Raw genomic sequence first — 21322 nt, forward strand, 5'->3', positions numbered from 1 at the left:
GATGACAATGCTCTCTATAGAGAAACTGCATCTCTTCAAGATTAAATTTCTTCCAAGATTCAATTAATTTTATGAGTGATGTTGACTGTGGAAGTTGAATTTGAATCCACTGAAGAGTAAATAATTTACATTTCCTACAAGTGTCTTCCTCCTGCTTTCAACTATACCCTCAAGATCAAATTTCCTCCAAGATTCAATTTATGAGTGATGTCGACGGTATTGAATTTGAATCCTTTGAAAAGTGAATACCTTTGCATTTCCTACAAGCATCTTCCTCCTACCTACACTATATCCTACATATTCCTCTATTCCTCTTAAACCAGTAATTTGCTACCTATAGCTCTAGTGATCTTTATCAACTCTCATCTTAAATGGGGAGACCAAGTTGAACATCTAGCAGCTAAAGTAACCTGTTCTCTTAACTATCTATGACACACACTTCTCATGTCCCTTGTACATTAAAGCAGTTGCATACAAGTGATTGGTTAGGTCAATCCTTGAATATGCTTCACCTTTTTGGTTTCCACATTTAAAGATATATGCAATTTAGCGATGTACAACCTACCTACTTATCCGGCAGACCAGCACTGGTTGCACAATGGCTAAGTGAACCTGCAAGAACAAATCCATCTCCAGAACAGATGACATCATTCCCATGTGGCCATATTTTAAACTCCATTAATGTTCAGAAGTACCCCTAGACTCCACAATGGCCTGCGCCTGTGAACCTGGAAACTTTCAAGGCTACTTGCCTAGCATTATAAGTAGGTGTACTAGCTTGTGAGAAGCCATGATCATGATAGCATGAAATTATGTGTTACTGTCACAAACTTAGTAATGAAGGGATTCCAAATAAGCACTAAATAAAGTAGATTGGTGAAACATTAATGTTGTTGACTACCTACAGATGAAATGGTATCTGTGCATAGAAGCCATTCACACAATCTGTTGCTAACTACACTACACTACAAATGATACAAGCTGTTTTCTATAAATGTTTGAGTCCATCATTGCTTGTGGAATATGTATGGGTGGCAATGCAGTGTACATATCATTGCTGTAGTGAAGGTCCCCAAGTGTTGATGGGTTGTTACTGACACATCTGCATGTGCAGTTTCTGATCACATTCTTTAAGATTTGAACATAGAGCTTTCTGAGTCGTTCTATTATGTTTCCTTTCATGCTATTTTTACAGAGGTGTTTGTTATGTGTCTCCATGCAGTACATTGGACCACTCTGTTTGAATACCTCAAAGTTTTGATTTTCTATTATAATTATTTTGTAGCCCCATCTCCATCCACTCTAGATTAAAATGCATGTAAGTTTCACAGTAGTTACTATCAACAGCATCCTTCTCCAAACCAACAAATTTCAAAGGGATTCGATAATAATCATAACTTATCATTTATACATAAGAACACAATTGTTGCAGTAATGGTAAACAAAATATTTTTAATGTTAATCACTACAGATGTACACTTAAATTTTGTAGTCTGAATCATCACAGAGCATCACTGGACTCAGCTTCCTGCAGGAATGTTAGATAATACTATAAATGTACAAATTTCATAACACATAATAGTAGGTAGCGATATGAGTCACACTTTAATGCAAAGCTGTGGGCTACAACCTTTAAATCAATGATATGCTCATTTTCAGAGATTGGCTGTTATTATATTGCATGCAGATAATATTGTGTACTTACATGAAACCCAAATAGGTGAGTGCATCATGCATGTTTCAAACTCCAATCATTTATGCTGATAAATAGTAACTTACTCAATGAGTAAGGACGATAAGTGAACTGATATTTACATTGTGCAAGCTTCAAAATGATATCTATGTATGTAAGAAAAAGGCAGTTAAAGAGTCAGTCTAACTAATACTCTGATGGTAATTGACAACAATCTTTGATAGGATTTGTCGGTAATTTTTCAGATGTAACAATGCTACCATCAGTAAGTCAGTGTATCCTCAGTTATCTGTTCACCTTAATCATCTAAACACCATAAATATTTTGTCTCTAACATGCATTCTATTAGAGCAAATGCATGTGTGTTCAATTAGAGTAAATGTATACGTAATCATGGATCCCAACAAACAGGATTCAATTATAACAATTTGTGACCCGGTCTGCGAAAAGGGGTCTAATAGCCTTTCCAAATTGTCAAGTTTGACTAATCATAACTCCTCATGTTTTTATCCTATCACCTTCATAGTACACCAATCCATGGTGCTATGTTAGGGGTATAGGGGGACCAAATTTCAGGGTGATACCACATTCACAAGTCAAGTTACAGGTTGCCAAGTACATGCAATTGAAAAGGCTATAAGACCCCTTTTCACACACCAGGTCACATTTGTCTAACACTACTGAGGAGCAATGGTGTTCAGATACCTACATTAGCACTTGCATTGTTGTCAACTGCACCATTGTAGGACTGTGAAACTGCTGCTGTGTTCACTACTACATTATCTGATCCTGTAGCATTAGCAGCTGGTACACGGTAGGATGTTTTCCTCTTACAGCATCTGTAATAATAATAATACAAAAAATTTTTTTATTGATATCAACACCTACCGGTAACATGTTATTGCAACTACTCCACATAGTACTATTGCTACTACTACAACGACACCAATAGTGACGCGCACTAAAAGAACTATCAAATTATCATCATCGTCATCATTTGAGGAAGCTGTCCTTGTGATTGAGATATAATCGTCATCCACTATCAGTGAACCATCGTCCTGTGCAATAGTACACACTACATTATTGTACTACTAAGGAGTATTGTATATGCAGTAGGTAATAGTGTATCCCAAAGTACAGAGTGTATAGTAGAAAGCAACCGTAAACCTACCAGAGTTCTATTTAAAATAATTTAGTCAAAGCATGAGGATTGATAGTAGATGCAATCCATACAATATGTCCCAATGAGTAAGACCACATATCAGGTAGCAACTACTGTCAAACAGCAATGGTAGAAAAATGTCAATAATGCTTGGAGTGTATGAAAGTGATATTTAATATCATCATTTGAATATTTTGGGTATACTTGAAGATTCATAAATTACTTAGATTTCTTGTTGACACTTTTAATTTCATGTTTATTTCTAAACTAGCAATGTGGATAAGAAATAATGAATTAATAAGAGCTAATGTGAGTGTGGTCAGTGCTATACTAAGTACTTGCTTCTGTTACATTTCTTGTTCTTTGTTATACCGTAGGAACAACTAAATGGGCTTTACACTTTAAATTACTGAACTGTACATTATTTGGTATCACTTAGGCCTAAAAATGCCCAAGGTCTTCATATGAAGGTTATTAAATTTCATAGATGCAGTGATTTAATACCTAACAAGTTAACAGATAAACTGTATAGTCGTATGCAATAATGTGACTTCTGACAAAGCAAGTTCCTTGCACAACAGTCCTACTTACTTGCATGAAGAAACAGACTGTAAAAATATGTTATGTAGTTTGTACTTTTATACATTTGAAAATTTTTTTGTTGCATACCGCATTGTGTACATACGTATATACATGTATATTTTACCACATTTCCAGTATTAGACTGTAGTCTAGTATAATAAAACACTCCATATGAGGTACTCTCAGATAATCTTCTATTGAAATATTCCATTCCATCAAGTCCTACAGTGGTCTCTCCACCACCAACAACAAATGTTAATGGTACATCTTCTATATTGTTCCACACTGCTGCAGTATAGACACCATCTCTCCCAGGATAAGGAGGTGGTAACTGATCATTATTTCCAGCAATAATATCCCTTGGAGTGTTGTTGGTCTCATCTCCAGAAACTACAATAACTCCATACACACTGGAAACATAAAAGAATCAAGGCATTGTAACAAACTCTTATTCTGTGACAGACTGTAGTAATTAGTGACATTCCTTAGTGATTAGATGCATTGTTTGTACAGACTTTCTTAATCTTATTCACATGTATTTGTACTTAGTTAAATATATTCATGTGTTTTTGTGTAACCTGATTTCCCTCCTTTGGTTTTGTAATTAATTGCCCTTGTACTTATTTTCTCATGTGCGTTTTGTACTGTTTAATTATCCATTGTTCTGTACCTGTGGTTTTATGGTTTTATTTGTGTGTATAAATACTGTGTAGTAGTTGTACTTATTCAGTTGTTGTATGCTGCTGTCTTAAAGTTATTAAAGTTATTGTCAAGTTACGACATACTGGCGACGAGGATAAACCATGGCCACACATAGCCGCCTGCGAGAGTTCAACCCTGCTGTAGAAGACTGGACCTCCTATGCAGAGAGGTTGGAGTTCTACTTTGCTGCCAATGAGGAGAAGGAGGCTGAGAAGCAGAGAACTGTCCTTTTCAGTGTCTGTGGTGCTGCTACTTACAAGCTCATCAAGAACGTTCTGGCTCCTACTAAGCCTGTTGACGCTACCTTCAAGGACATTGTGAAACTGTTGACTGAACATTACCAGCCAAAACCTTCCAAAGTTGTGCAACGTTATTTATTTAATTCTCGTGTTCGCAAGCAGGGTGAGTCTGTTGCTACCTACATAGCTGAACTTAAACATCTGTCTGAACATTGTGAGTTTGCAGGCATACTGGAAGATATGCTATGTGATCGCCTGGTATGTGGCATCAATGATAGCCATATTCAACGCCGTTTGCTGGCTGAACCAGACCTTAACTACAAGAAGGCATGTGAACTTGTTCTTGCTTTAGAAGCAGCGGACAAAAGTGCTCAAGAGTTGCAAGCCAAATCCTCCAGTGTCAACTTTGTGAAACCTAATAAAGACAGATCTTCAAAACCTATTGTTTGCCATAGATGTGGAGGCCCTCACAAAGCTCCAGAGTGTACTTTCCAGAAGGCCAAGTGCCACAAGTGTGGGAAAGTAGGTCACATTGCTAAGGTGTGTCATTCCAGGGCCAAACCTCTGAAGTCCACAGCAGCTAAAGCTCCTTAACAGCAGCATTCACTCCAGTTAGATGAATTGTCTTCAGATTCTGAATCAGAGTGCCCTGAGTATGGCATGCACAATGTCACTGTTGGCCATTCTGACCCAATTGTTGCCACAATTGAGATCAACAACTCAAAACTACAAATGGAGATTGACACAGGGGCATCCAGATCTATTGTTAGTGAGAACACTTTCAAGCAATTATGGCCTGAAGAGCAGCAACCAACCATAACCTCAGCCAAGGTGAAGTTAAGAACACACTGGTGAGCTGATTCCTGTTTTAGGTGTGGCTACAGTAACTGTTAATCTCCATAATCAGTGTAAAGTGCTTGAGTTATTAGTTGCTGCAGGTGCTGGACCTAGCTTGATTGGTCGTGACTGGCTTCATGAACTGAAAATTGACTGGACTACTATCCACAGTGTACAAGCTGAGAATAAGCTGCAGTCACTCCTCCAGCAGTATTCAACAGTGTTCAATGATGAGACTGGAAGATTCCAAGGAGTTGAGGCCAAGATTGTTGTTGATCCAGCTGTACCACCAAAATTTTGTAGAGCCCGTACAGTCCCACATGCTTTAAAGCCTTAAGTGGAGATAGAACTGAAACGACTACAGCAGACTGGCATCATTAAGCCAATTGAACATTCTGACTGGGCAGCTCCAATTGTGCCAGTTGTCAAGAAAGATGGTTCTGTGAGAATTTGTGGTGACTATCGCCTGACAGTCAACCGTGCGGCTAAGCCTGACACTTACCCACTCCCTAGAATTGATGACATTTTTGCTTCACTGTCTGGTGGTAAAACATTCAGCAAATTAGATCTGGCTAATGCTTATCAACAGATTCCCTTGGAACAAAAGTCAAAGCAGTTGGTAACAATTAACACTCATAAAGGTTTGTATTGTTATAACAGATTGCCATTTGGTATTTCTGCAGCTCCTTCAATCTTCCAGCGTACAATGGAGGATGTCTTGCAGGGCATCCCAAATACCTGCATTTATTTGGATGATCTGTTGGTGACGGGTGACACACAAGAAAGCCACCTTGCTAATCTAGAAGCTGTTTTGTCCAAGTTGCAAACTGCAGGCCTTCGTTTGAAACGCAGCAAGTGTACCTTCATGATGCCATCTGTCGAGTACCTGGGTCACCAGATATCAACCAAAGGAATACAGCCCACTGAAGACAAAGTTAGAGCCATAAAAGACGCTCCTGTACCTACTGATGTGACACAGCTACGGTCATTTGTGGGGTTAGTGAACTATTGTGGTAAATTTTTGCCAAATTTATCATCAGTGCTAGCTCCCTTGTATATTTTACTACAGAAAGGTTCCAAATGGAAATGGGGAGCTCAGCAAGACAAAACTTTTTCTGCAGTCAAATCTCAACTAACCTCTGAGTGTTTGTTAACTCATTTTGATCCCCAGAAGCCACTTACCTTAGCCTGTGACGCCTCTCCCTATGGAGTTGGTGCAGTGCTATCACACAGACTAGATGATGGCACTGAGCGACCAATAGCTTTTGCATCCAGATCCTTATCTCCAGCAGAAAAGTGGTATGCTCAATTAGACAAAGAAGCTCTAGCTATTGTTTTTGGTGTCACAAAGTTTCATGTGTACTTGTATGGTCATTCTTTCACAATTTATTCAGACCACAAACCACTACAGTACCTTTTCAATCCTAGTAAAGCTATTTCAGCTATGGCTTCTGCTAGAGTTCAGTGTTGGGCATTACTTCTCAGTTCATACCAGTACACTACAAACCAGGATCTCAGATGGCTAATGCAGATGTCCTTAGTAGATTACCTTTGCCAGAGATGCCTGAATCAGTTCCTGCTCTGGGAGAAACTGTTCTTCTAATGCAAGCTTACAAGCTCCAATAACATTTAACCAGTTGAAACAGTGGACCACACAAGATCCAATCCTTTCCAAGGTGCACACACTGCTACTTCAGGGATGGCAGTATTCTAATGATCCTAATCTGAAACCCTATCAAGTGAGACACAATGAACTGACTGTATGTGATGGGTGTGTTATGTGGGGGAGTCGTGTTGTTGTTCCACAAACAGGCCGCAAGAGTGTAATGGAGCAGTTACATGATGGCCATCCAGGTACATCAAGAATGAAAAGTCTGGCTAGAAGCTTTGTTTGGTGGCCCCAGATGGATGATGACATTGCTGACAGAGTGAAATCATGTAACCAATGCCAGCTGACTCGCCATGCTCCACAACCTGCCCCCTTACATCCCTGGGAATGGCCTGATCGCCCTTGGACTCGACTCCACATTGACTATGCTCAACCCTACCTTGAGAAATGGTTTTTGATTGTAGTTGACGCCCACTCCAAGTGGCTGGAAGTCAAAATAGTAAAGAGTGCTACTACTGCCAATACTATTGATCATTATGCTACTGTTCCTGATGTGATTGATGACTTTATTCCATTTCAATCACCCACTACTACCACTACTGCACAACAAGCCAATTCAGAGCTACCTACACCATTACGTCGATCTACCAGAGTCAGAACTGCTCCAGACAGATTGACCTACCCTCCCAAGTGATATGCAGTATCTTAAATGGGAAGGAGTGTGACAGACTGTAGTAATTAGTGACATTCCTTAGAGATTAGATGCATTGTTTGTACAGACTTTCTTAATCTTATTCACACGTTTTTGTTAAATATATTCATATGTTTTGTGTAACATGTTTTCCCTCCTTTGGTTTTGTAATTAATTGCCCTTGTACTTATTTTCTCATGTGCGTTTTGTACTATTTAATTATCCATTGTTCTGTACCTGTGGTTTTATGGTTTTATTTGTGTGTATAAATACTGTGTAGTAGTTGTACTTATTCAGTTGTTGTATGCTGCTGTCTTAAAGTTATTAAAGTTATTGTCAAGTTACGACATATTCTCTATTAATTTTACAGCTGTTGCAAACTGTCTAATACTCATATTAAACTAACAAATCTTTTCTAATGTAACAGTACAAAATGTCTAGTTATGTTATGAGTACACAGCACATCCAGGCCCAGATGTAGGTACAATTGACTTACTATAGGTCTCCAGTTTCAATTTGATGAGGAGGTGGTAGTACTACAGTGATAGTGGTAGTAGTAGGTGCACGAGGTGGAGACAATGTAACAGGGGGTGTTAGTGGAGCTGGAGGTGCTATAATAGTGGAATACGGTAATAAATTGTTAGCTATATGAAGACTGTACAATAAATTCATTTAGTACAAGGAAAAACAAGGAATTTTACGACTTGAGTAGGGATCATGGAAGTGACAAGTAATGAAACTAGGGAGGTTGTCTACACCTGCAGCTACTGTATACTAGTGGACATTTAATCTCTACTTCAGTCATGGCTCTATGCTTGACAAGCTACAATACTGAAATAGGAAGTATCAGATGTACACCTGTACTGTTTTATCTCTACAATCCTTAAAATTGTTATATAATTTTCCTAGTACTTGTTTGTTTACTTAGTGACAAAGCTGTGATCAGTAAACTCATGCATAGACTACTACTGAACTACTGAAAAACTACTGTTAAACTGCTGAAGGCAAAGTAGTAATTTTGCTTTGTTTTCAGCTATGTTCCATATGTTATGATGCAGTGCTACAACCAAAGAAAATAGCTTGTTAATAGTATAGCCATTACTAAAGCAAATGTCCTTTAGCATATATAGCATTGTCCTTTTTTTCATTAATTTTTGATCTCTACTCAAGTTTTAAATTCCTATTTTTTGCTTGTTGACTATTTTCGATGACACGATGTTGTGACTGGTGAATCTGTGCCGACTACATCCTAGAAAACAATGGTGTCAGACATGCCACATATTTATTAATTTTGCATCTGAATGCATTCCCCAAATATCAACCACATAGTAGATAGCATTACTCAACTATGTCTACAATTTCGCATTGAAAATCAAATGATGTCGAGTCAGACTTACTTGGCTCATCAGTCCTAACCATGATGGTAGCAAGGACAACACTTTCCCCAACTTGGTTATTTGCTGTTACTGTGAAAGTGTATAGTTCAGACACATTTAGACCAGTGATGTTGGATTGCTGTAAAGAACACCATCGCCATTATAAAAGTAATGTTATAATCTTCAATCTATGCATGGTACTTATGCAAAGGTAACATTTACGTTGACACAAAAGTGTTGAAGATTTGATACATAGAGAGGTACCCATATATACATGAGAACTTAGTGATGTGAACCAATTGTGATAATTATACACATACAATGGAACTGTACCTCTGTACAATAATTATATGTTGTAAATGCTTCACAGATTGTATATTTATATACAGCAGTGGTAGAATTGCATACATAGTACAGTGGTCCCTCCATTTCTGAACACTTTAGGCCCTAGGTGTGTTCGGAACTTCGGATAATGGTAAAGTTCAGATAAACAAAGCCCATACATTTATACACAGAGTTCAGTTAAAATACTCCAATAGAAATTACACTTTAGGAAAAACGCTTTAATAGAACAGTCACTTCACAGTTCAGATAACAGAAAGTTCAGATAATCAATGGCTGGATAATGGAGGGACCACTGTATTGAGAGTGATAGTAGGTTTTGGACTTGAATGTGCACATACGTATGAAATCCAAACAATGTGTATCCATAGTATTTTTGTAAGCAGAGAGAGATATTATTCCCTATGAGCATATTATAATACTTACAAGCCATTAGAACCAAATAATATGGGAATGCTAGTCTTGTTGTTTATTATAAAGTATCAAGATATGTTGGTACCTGAGAAAATTGCTTGCCTGAGAGATCTGTGATGATGTGTCACAATGCTGACACCATCCCCTTTTGCTTTATTTACACAATCATGTTTGAATTTGGATGACTTAGTGGTAAATAAATCGCAACATAATAAACAAAACAGTGCATGGGAACCCTAAGAAAGGACACCTTAAATTGTGGACATTTAATCACGACACATTGTCCATGGTACAATACATACAGTTAGACTCACAAAATCAAAATGCCTCTCTAATATGGCAAAGTGAGGGTTCCAATTTTTAATCTATATCAAGATTATTTTTACATGTTGCCTTTCAACTATCAGTAGCTACACTATTTGAATTAGTAATTACTATTGATACATACGTACCATCTCTCTAACTCTACCAACCAACATGGAAGACATGCTATCAGTGTGTCGATAGTAGATGTTGTATGATAATATGATCCCATTTTGTTCTCTAACCATGACTGGACCCCAACTGAGTTCCACTGTAGTAGGATCAATATTCCTCACATCTAGATCAGTTACTGGACCAGTGGGTACTATAGGAAAGCAATTATGCATAATTAGTAGCTCCACACATTTTGCCAACTTTAAGTGAAGATTATACTGGTCATATATACAGAGTGTGTGATAATGAATCATTAATAATCATAAATTTCTCATTGTGTCACTCATGCCATAAGGCCATGCACATATAGTTAATTATATGTTTCTGGTTCCCTTCCTGGTAATTTTTTTTGCAAAATGAATTGCACAATCACCATCAAAAGTTTATAATTTTTATTTTGTTGAAGGATTTGCATCTCGTAAACACTTTTTTTTATCAAAACATGCATTAGTTATACGTTTGTCCCTATGATTCCATGTACTGCAAATGAGTGCACTACATCAAAAACTTTGCAAACAACGGAAGCCTGGTCACCTGGTCAAGTTTGGTGAGTTTGTAGAACCAGAAACATAGGATCAACTTTGCACACTGGAGACTGGCAATCCTTTGGTGCTTCCTTAGCAGTGCATAGCAATGTAATTATCAAATCACAAAATAATTAATGAATTACCAAATACACTAAATTATGTTTCTTAATAATAGCATAGTATGTATATTATGAAAAATAGTTGATTTTTAGCTAGAAAGGGATCATATTACAGTGGTCCCTTGATTATCTGGCCATTGATTATCCGAATTGTTGGTTATCTGAACTATGGAGGTGACTGTTCTATTAGAGTATTTTGTCTAAAGTGTGTGTTCTATTAGAGTATTTGTACAGGACTCTGTGTATAAATGAATGGGATTCTATTATCCAAACTTTTAGATTATCTGAACACCCTCAGGGCCCAATGAGTTCGGATAATAGAGGGAGCACTGTATTGACTTCATGGGTGCCTGGTTTTTAGAAGCAGCACAACATCAACTTGTTTCAGCAGTGCATACACCATGCTAAAATGTGCAGTGTTTACAAATATTATAGCGTGAGCAACATCACAAATTAATGTTCTTAATTCTCTTACCATCTGTTAAAGTTTGTATATTTATAGATGAACTGTAAGGACCAGCTCCTGCTGTAGTATGGGCCCTCACTTCTATAGTGTAGTTACCAAACTCCTCTAAGTCTTCTATTAACAAACTGGTATCATCTCCCATTGTAGTGTTGAGTGTTAGTGATCTATCTTCATTAAAGTCTGAAGTGTTGTAACGTACTTCATAATGTGTGATGACCCCACGATGATCATGACAAGCCAACTCATTCCATGTTACATTAATAGTTGTAGTAGTTGGGACTGGAGTAACCACCATTGGAGCAACAGCAGGAGCTGAAAAAAGCAATAGTTTCTAAATTCCTGTACTAAATGTTTAAATTGTACTTATGCACAAGGAAAAGCTCATACATGCACTACTGTGTATATGTACAATACCACACTGATACCTTCCTCCATTATTCTAGCACTGACTGGTATACTGGGTACACTGGGACAAATATCATTGATGGCAATTACAATAAAACTATAATTCTCTCCAGGATGAAGGTCAGTGATCATGACCTGCTCCTCTGTACTGGTCACTGTCACATCTTGTGGTTGATTATTATTTGCCATTACCAGACAATCAGGATTCTGGTAGGTGATATTGTAGCCAGTAACTGAAGCATTATTGTCATGAGGTTCAGTCCAGTTAATGAAGAGACCACGTGAAGTAACATCAAACAGCTGAACATTGATGGGTTGATCAGGACAATCTGCAACTTAAAATTAGAAAAAGAAGATTTGTCTACTGTATTACATATATCATTGATGCAGCAAATCAGAACACATTCATGCAGCCAATGTATCTGGGTACATGACAGACAAGTGTGAATTTTACAGGAACCAATAAAGTATGATTTTCAACTGGTACACAGAAATAGCCAATTTTTCTGTGAAACTCAGGATCTTCTATACCAAATTAGACCTAAATAAGTCCAGCCATCTTTGAGATGTGCACCTTCAAAGCTTTTCTTATTTTTTTGCATTTTTCTTTTCACGCCACTTACAAATATTGCTATAATTCACATAAGCCTGATTGGATTCTTTTCAAATTTGGAGGACGTAAAGAATGCATTACCGATTGGTGTACAGATTAATAAACGGTACAAGCAAGTTTCAAACATTACAAGTGCAATATTTGTCATGTCTACTGACAGAACAAGTTATTAATTGGTATGCAGATAGACTGACCATCATAGCATGGACCTTTTGTGATTTGAAAGTACTTAGAGCATTATCTATGGAGATATGAAGCAAAAGCTAAGCTTGTGAAACAGATATGATCAAGACACTCTAATAGAACAGTCACCAAGAAGTAAAAAAATGTGCATGAAAATGACAAAAAAAATGTTTAGGCTTCAAACCAAGGACCTCCACACTTATATGCACAAACTTTTTACCACTCCACCACCACTGTCAGTTGCTCATCTCACTTAATTTCTACTTTACTAGCTATACCAAACCATGCAACCATATTGTGTATGCACATGAGTAATTTTTGAAATCTTTAATAAAATATAGCAGCTAAAATCGCTGCAATGATATTATTAACACAAATTAAGATATCATTGCAACTACTTCTTGTCTGCAACCTTTGATATCACATCATTTCATACTAGCCTATTTTTGGAAGGCTGTACTCTTTCACAGCTTAGCTGCTTTGCATTAGTAGTAGTGAGGATTAGTAGTAATGTCTACAACAATGCATTGTTGGTTTGCCATACATTTGTTTCAATAGTGGGAGTGCAATAAAAATGTAAAGGAGACAACAAAAATTACAGAAGCTGTTTAAGAAAAGTAACCTTTTTGTGGAACACGTAATGATAATTTATGTGGCCAATAAGATTTGCTAACATTAGATACACTGATACCACTCAGTACCAGACAATTGGATACAATTTAGGTGGAAATTGGCCAATACCTGGCCGATACTGATACTTTGCCATAGAGGCATTAAATTTACAAGTACTATACAGGGGTATCTCCAATGCTGCTTATAGCACTGCTTGTTGGTTTTGTGGCCATCATGCACTGAATCATATGATGCATGGCTGCAATGAATCTTGTTTTGTGGCTTGTTGCTCACTAACAATCATAATCAATGGCTTCTTTCAAGTAATTCATTGTTATATTCTTCTTCCATAGCAATCCATCAACTTTGCTATGCATACCATCCCATCTTGAAAAGCAATTAAATTTTATTGGGCACTTAAACAATAACTTTTTAGCCTTTGCACGCCATGCGATGCCACTCCACCAGCTCCAGACAAAGGCAAGTCGTACCTTGGAAACTACTTGTTTGTAAATATGTCCACTACCACTGTTAGTAGCCTGTAACAGTGTCTATCTAGTACTAAAGTTAAATTCAGACTAAATCTTGAGCACACTAACAGGAACTACAAAGAACTCAAACAGGAATTTACTTTAATGCCTGTAAACTGTTGTGCACTGGGATATGCCATGAAACAGTATTGGGATAATATCACTTTTATTGTATATACAGTTATCCTTGGTTTCAGCCTCAGACTTGTGTAATAACAATGACATCACCCTCATAATTACATCACTATAGCATTAAATAATATGTCATAAGTAAAATGTGACCAGATGTTGGAAAATTAGCCTTAAATTCACATTTTACAACTCAAATGTTTATGATCAAAATGAGGCATTCCAAACTACCAATCAGCTTTACAATGATTAGAATCATTAGTTAGTACCCCACACTATGTCATTAAGACAAAATCCAGTCACAAATATAATATGTGACCAAATTTTGGAAAATCACCCATATGGGCACATTTGACACTTAAAATATTTAATGACCAAATAACAAGCTTTATAGTGCAAATCTACTTGTTGATGGTTTTAAGCCATTCTCAATACTAGAAAATTCTAGAAATATCTTTATTACTCTTCTCTACTCATAATAGTAACACACTAAACATGAAAATTCTAATTATTTCATGCACGCCCATATGGGTGATTTTCCAAAATTCAGTCACATATTTGCATCCTGTAACTTGCATCATAAAGCCAAATAAATGTTAACTAAGAGTTGAAAATTAATACTGTCATATTGGTGCAAAAAAGTTATTAGCAATGAAAGTTAGAAAAAGTAGGCAAAAATCATGTGCCCACATGCCCTGTTTCGCAGGCCCGGTCACATATATAATTTTCCAGATTATACAAAAACTGGACATGTGATGTGACACTATTTGTCAGATGTTCTGAACTTCTATTCAGTTAATTGAAATTTGATGCTAAGTATTACCAACGTTTAATTTTCAGGTAAAAAGTTTGCAAATGATACACATATGTCGTCACTATTGGACAATTATGCTACCTTTTATGTACAAATGCTTTGTAGGAAAAAAAGAGATTATCTTTTAAACAGGCAGTTTTAACATAACTATAAACATACTGATAACTGTAGTAGTAGCATTATCACTTCCAGCAGCATTACTAACTGTACACTGATACAGTCCACCATCAGAACCAGTCACCATTGGAATTGATAACACAGGATCATTAGAGATGACCACTCCTTGTTTCTTCCACTCAAGCATATTGTTGGGACCTCCATTTGCATAACATGTTAGGTTTACTGTAGAGCTTACAGTAGCTAGGACATTTCCAAATGGTATTACAAGAACGCTATTTTGGGGTGACACTAAAGAATAAGATTAAATATAGCAAAGCACATAGGAGATGTATAACAAAATTAATGCAGCATAATATATAATTGTGACAATAATTTACAAAACTGGCCAAATTGCATACCAGGCAAAATCAAACTAACACCACCAGTGGGTACTATAAATTTAAGCCTCAGCATTGCTCAACTAATCAAGGCTGATTTTCTGGATGGGGTATATAGCAAGCTTGAATGGTGATTTTTGGCCTTGGTAGGGACATGCAGAATTCACAAGAATCAGTGGTGCACTGGTGGATGGCCTTTTACAGTTGGCCAGATGTTTTCTGTGTTAATTCTGCTGCATATCAGCCACTAGGAAGCCAACACAGCTTTGTAACCTCATGTCTATACTTCAGTTATAATCTGTGCCTGTCTCATCACCCCCACCCCCTTTTGAGCACTTGTGGTACTGCTATACTAATCCTACTAGTCAGATTTTTTGTTTGATAGAAAACTGTACAAGGAGTTTGGAATGTTCTGAAAGGTAATAAATTGGCACATTTCTGATGTAAATTTCATATGCATTTCCTGCCAATTATAATTGCTTGAATCTGCTTATCTCAAAATTACTGATATGCAAATTAGATTGGTTTTCCAAAATTCTGTCTCATCGATGAGAATTGGAATAACTAACATTAGAATTAACTACCAATCCACACATGGCGGTTATGCTAACTACAGTACATGGCAGATGTTGCTGTTTGTGTTTTTATAAGTCACAAGTTCTTAGCAGTGAGCTATTTAACTGTAAATGTATTGTGCAGGATCTCGGATTAAAATAGCACATTTATGAGTCATGCTTTAATGTGGATAAAAAGACAGCATATTTAAGCATTGACAATTTATACATAAAACATAATACATTTACCAGTTAGCACTGCTGTATCAGATATAGCCACTACGCCATTAGAACTGGCAGTACAAGTGTAGTTACCAAAACTGCAAAATAATGTCATGATCACAATACTACTGGTCATAAGATTGGTGGAGGTATTTGGAGTAGACCAGTTGTAGGACGGAGAAGGAAAAGCTACTGCAAAACAATTAAAAGTAGTAAAACTTCCAGCTTGCACTAACTGTGACATTGGGTGAGTCACAATGAATGGATTAACTGTGTATAAAAATATAACAAACATAATTATATCAAAGTAGCAACATATCCTACTTATTTGACATGAAGATAATGTGTAGTAGAAATTCTATATTTGTACAGATTGTGGGTGGGGCTCTATAGTGCTAACAGATGAGTTGTGTTTTGTAAGGTGTGGTTATGATCTGAGTTTCATTTAAAAGTGATCTTAGATATATTAGTTACCAGGTAATTTAAGGCAAATGATAATTTTGATACTAATTTAGGGGTTGCAGAAATTATAAAAGTTAGGGATGTGATGTACATGGTTCACTAGTTGAAATTTTATACTGCTCATCAACTTTATTTACATGCAGTAAATTCCACCTATATATGATATATGAAAATTAACAGACCATTGCAGCATGCCAAATATAAATGGTCTATATTCAACACAAACACTCTAATAGAACATGCACTAATTTTCTAGCACAAACTACAGCATGAATAGTGATCCATGTGGGGAATAATTGTTACAAGAGATTTGACTCACTTTTTGCACTATATATATTATTGGAAATAAAATAGTTGATAAAACTATGTACACAACTTTGCGGGTAATTCAAGCAATTGATACTTGTCATGTAAGAAATAATGCATACCCATTTTACTTTTACAACTCCAATTACTAAAATTGCTCACCTTAAGACTTGAAATAATGAAACTATTTTTCAAAGAGTTCTTTGATATAAACCACGCCAAAGCAGTCATGACACTTTTACAAATATAGTACAATAGGACCTCCATTATCCAAACACCTGTGTGCCAGTTCAATGATAAAAGTGTTCAGATAAGTGAATTTGTTCGGATAAATGAAGCCCATTCATTAATATACGGAGTTGCGTTCAACTACTCTAATAGAACATACACTTACCCCAATAGACCATTCACCTAATGAAATGCTCTAATAGAGCAGTCACTTATACTGTTCAGATAATCAAAGGTCCGGATAACCAAGATTTGGTCCTACAGTATTAAAATCTTACAAATGAATCTGGGATAGAATGTAACAGGTATGTTGAAAACCACCTTGCTATATATGTACTATACAATATACCCAGAGGCATAGACAGACTTCTTGTGATTTAAGCTATCTGTCTATAGAGAGAAAATCACTTGGGGTATAAAAAAAATTTATAATTAAATTTTTTTTTCACTTGGGGTGTGGTCTCAAGACCAATATAGCACTCAGCTTTGCCTCGTGTTATATTGGTCTGTTGACCACACCCCTCGTGCTACATTTCACGTATAGCACTCACTACAATGTTTTAACTAATACATAGAGAATGGTAACAGTAGCATAGTGCGCAGAATATCTGGGGGCATATTCCCCCAAGAAATTTTGAGTTATATTTTAGAGCAGTATTAATAGTTTGCTTGACTGCTGAACAGGTGATTGCTCTAATAGAGTATTTCACTCTTGATGTTTTTGGTAAGCATTTTACTAAATATAGTACAGTACATAAGAACTGTATAATAGAGATTCCCTCAACATGTAGGGTACATGCCAAAATTATGCATTATAGAAATATAACAAAAGGCACCTATACGAAAGAGTCTTGCATCAAATATACGTAGCAATAAATACAAGAACACCATTACAGAAGCGTGATTATTAAATTTTGGTCTATCTGTCAACCTGACCATGTTCACAATGCTAGAGGCTAAACGATGCAGCACATAGCCACCATTTTAAGTCACCACAACAAACTCATCTGTGGCATGTGCCTTTTCTGGTTCTGAGAAATGTCCTCTATACTTTACCTCCTCTGCACTTTGCCTTTCTTTTATCTCTAATTATATGATCATCTCCTTCATGCAAAGTAACCATACCAAGATACCACTGAAAGCCGAGCACAATGACCATACTTAATCAGTGACAATGCCCTGAAAATAATGACCATATCCTTGATGATTCTAGTAGCATTTATAACTATCAACTACAATTTAGTAGTAGAAACAATACATGGCAACCACACCCTTTGATCTATTGCATGCTTGAGATAAACAGTGAGATCAAGACACTCTAATAAAGCAGCCTAAAACAATAGCCATGTAATGTATAGTGGAAAATTTTCAAAAGGTTGAAAGTGTGCTTGATTTAAAGTTTGAAAAAATATTCTCGAAACAGTTCCTCATTACCATGCTGTACCATAGATAATTAACTAGAAAGATTAGTGAAGTTAATTGGAGGAAGCTAAGTTAATCATGTACAGCAGAATTTGTGTCAACATGGGTATTGATAAAGGCCCATCTGGCTTTGGTAGAATTGCATCTAGCTACCTCTTCCTCCTTCATAGCTTAAACCATGTTGTTTAGCTTTAATCCAAATGATCTGCGGATTGCACCATAACTGTTGACATTTTTCTAGGTATTTGCTACTATCTCACTCAAGCTGGAATAATGATTTTCTTGAGCTGTTAGGCTTCAAGACTCATTGAATCGTGGTCGCCTTCCAGTGGCTCAATGCCTAGCTATACTTGGGCTTATAGCTAACTGATAAAGTAGGAAACATGCACTCAAACTTCACTAATACTTTTTTGATTGTCACTTCTAAGATGTATGTAATTGTGGCTAGGTACCTATTTCTACAAAAATATAGTTTCGAAAATGCATTGTTATATTATGTATATTTATAAAGTTTCCAAACTTAACTTTTTGAAACTGTTCTGCTATATGGTACATGTATGCTGATAGAACGGTCACACTTGTATCTCACAAAAATGTAAACAAACTGTTGTAACTACTTAATTAATAAACACAGTGATTAAAACAAGAGATGAATTATGGTATTACAACAAGGGAAAGCCTTTACTTTGGCACTGAACAGGCAGTGGTCACATGCTAATGTTAGGATTTTCTCAAATAGATATGTTTTAATACCATTATTCATCTCTTGTATCACTACCTTTTATCACTGAATGAGTCTGAATAACTATTTATTTTAAATACATTGGTTATTAATGTCCATGAATTGTTTATCAATGTCCCTGGTGGCCTGTGTTCAGGGTGTGCCCCTGGTATTTCAGGCAGTACACTTGATACCTCAAAATTAATGAAATTGAAATTAAAACTCACCAAACAAGTCACTACTGTCCCTTCCTTCTCCAGCTTCATTGCTTACAACACATGTATAAGTTCCCCCAAGGAGGTAAGTTACATTGTTCACTGTTAACTGGTTACCATTGATCACAATGCTATCATTGTTTGGTGTAGCATCATTGTACAACCAGGTGTACATGAGGTTGGGACCAGCATCTGATTGACATGTAAATGTGACATTATCAGTCAAGTGATCCACTGCTGGATTTTTAGGAGTGACCTCAACAGTGCCATTCGGAGATACTACATATACATAAATAGAATTCATAATTTTACTCTATGAATATACACATCAGACAATACATGACAAGAAAGTGATCAGGATTCTTTTAATTGAGGTCCTTGAATTGGATGGAAATGTATGTTTACTTGATAAGACTTTGATATGTTAAAATTAATGTGGATCTACACAGTATGCATCAAATCTTTTCATTTTCTTTTTCTTACATTGTTGCTTAATTGCATTTCTAATAATATAATAATATAATGTTTATAATTGGATAAAATACCAACCAACTTTTAAAAGATTTTTAGACCAGTATCTTTTAGAGACTGTTCTGTCAGAGTATTTGACTGTTCCATTAAAGCAGGCCCATAGGCAAGGGGGTTCTGAAGAAACTTGCCCCCTCTTGAAACATTCTTTGTCTGCGTTACATGTGGAGTGTATATTTGTACTGAGCTACTGGAACATTCATGTCAATCTGAATAATCACTGAGTAATTTTAGACAGAATTTTAATTACAGTACCCTATCGAATGTTTGATAGTCGTTTCTTTTCATTTCCTATTATAATACATTCTTGATTTTGTTTTATTCTGTGAATGCTATCCCACTAGGGACCAGTCTTAAAGCCTGTGAATATAGGGAGTCAGAAACATGTATCTAAATCTGTGAAGAATGCAGAAAAACATCCCAGACCCAGTGGTGACTTGATCCCCCACAACATGCAGTCTAGGCACATGCCAGAGGAACCACAACAGCTGGGATCTGAGATATTCTCTGCATTCAACCTGTATTTTGTGCACGTTGAAATCTAATACATAAAATGTCATCAAGAGTTCATAATAATTATGTGACCAAGCCTGCAAAAATAGGGCGTGTGGGCACAAACTACACCCTGCCATATAACATCTCATATCTCAGAACTGAAATAGAACATTATTTTCATTCTGTAACTTGTATTTTAAAGCCAACTGAATATTTAATAAGTGCTGAAAAGTTCATGGCCAAGCCATAAAGGAACAGTAAGTTATTACACATCAAAGTTTATGTGCCCACATGCCATATTTTCGCAGGTCCAGTCACATTATAAAATACAAACTCTTGGTACATAACAGATTGTAGCTACTTACTGAACAAAGTTGCTTCATTGGAGGTGACATTGCTGTTATCACTATCAGCTACCTCACAACTATAATTACCCCCATCATTAACTGTGACATCAGTTATCATAAGTGTAGTTGCATTAACACCTGATATGTGTCCAGGATCAGCCATCAGTTCCCTACCATTGAACAACCATCTATATTTTATTGGGTTAGTACCTCCAGAAGCTTCACAAGAAATGGTAACATTGTCACCAATATCAACAGTTTCATTCATTGGTTGTGTAGTGATCATCAAACTATCACTTGAACCATCACCAGCTGCAAGAAACATAATGATTAAATCATGGATTACAAGGACCTTGTTATGTATACATTTAGCTATACAGATCCTTGAAATCAAATTCATACACATGATTGTAATAATTATCATGCTTTCGTTGACATGCAGGGACTCCAATGGTAACCTGGAAAGAATTTTTTCTACACTTTCTAAGGAACCCACCCTAAATAGATGACAGTAGTGATCATGATAGTGCACTCAAGGTGAATTGTGACCGGATTTGCGAAAAGGGGTCTTCTACACACATCCAATTTATGAACTTTGACGATTCATAACTTGAGATTGGAAAAAATTATTGACTTGAAATTTGTTCATAGGTGAGCACCAACATAGTTTAATGGATGGATAAAATTTCAGGTTTACATTTTTCTTGATGGTCTTCCAAGGTCATAGAATTAGATGTGTGTGGAAGACCCCTTTTCACAAATCCGGTCACAATTTGTGCAGTGGTTGGGAAGTTGAGAAGATG

At 36.4% G+C, this 21322-nt stretch overlaps 1 protein-coding gene across 1 annotated transcript; it reads right to left on the reverse strand.

Moving 5' to 3' along the window:
* Positions 1–1440: 1440 nt before the first annotated feature.
* LOC136254958 (cell adhesion molecule DSCAM-like) lies at positions 1441–20844 on the reverse strand. The gene is made up of 13 exons (XM_066047678.1): positions 20538–20844; positions 19162–19428; positions 15823–16065; positions 14682–14930; positions 11662–11976; positions 11246–11548; positions 10100–10275; positions 8913–9030; positions 8012–8126; positions 3562–3847; positions 2582–2751; positions 2403–2532; positions 1441–1528 (listed from the first exon to the last, which is right to left on the reverse strand). Exons 1-13 carry the CDS (start codon positions 20842–20844, stop codon positions 1502–1504), a joined length of 2706 nt encoding a protein of 901 aa, XP_065903750.1. The 3' UTR covers positions 1441–1501.
* Positions 20845–21322: the final 478 nt, after the last annotated feature.

This window comes from Dysidea avara, chromosome 5 (assembly GCF_963678975.1).
Source record: "Dysidea avara chromosome 5, odDysAvar1.4, whole genome shotgun sequence".
Taxonomy (NCBI): Eukaryota; Metazoa; Porifera; class Demospongiae; order Dictyoceratida; family Dysideidae; genus Dysidea; species Dysidea avara.

Bases quoted from the DNA above. Each gene is read 5' to 3' on its own strand.
- LOC136254958 (XM_066047678.1), bottom strand. From the start codon at position 20,844: ATGTTTCTTGCAGCTGGTGATGGTTCAAGTGATAGTTTGATGATCACT. The intron at 8,127-8,912 runs GTAAGTCTGACT...CCACTATTATAG, and splicing joins GGTTAGGACTGATGAGCCAA to CACCTCCAGCTCCACTAACA. The intron at 2,752-3,561 runs GTAAAATATACA...ACTATTGCACAG, and splicing joins AGTCTAATACTGGAAATGTG to GACGATGGTTCACTGATAGT.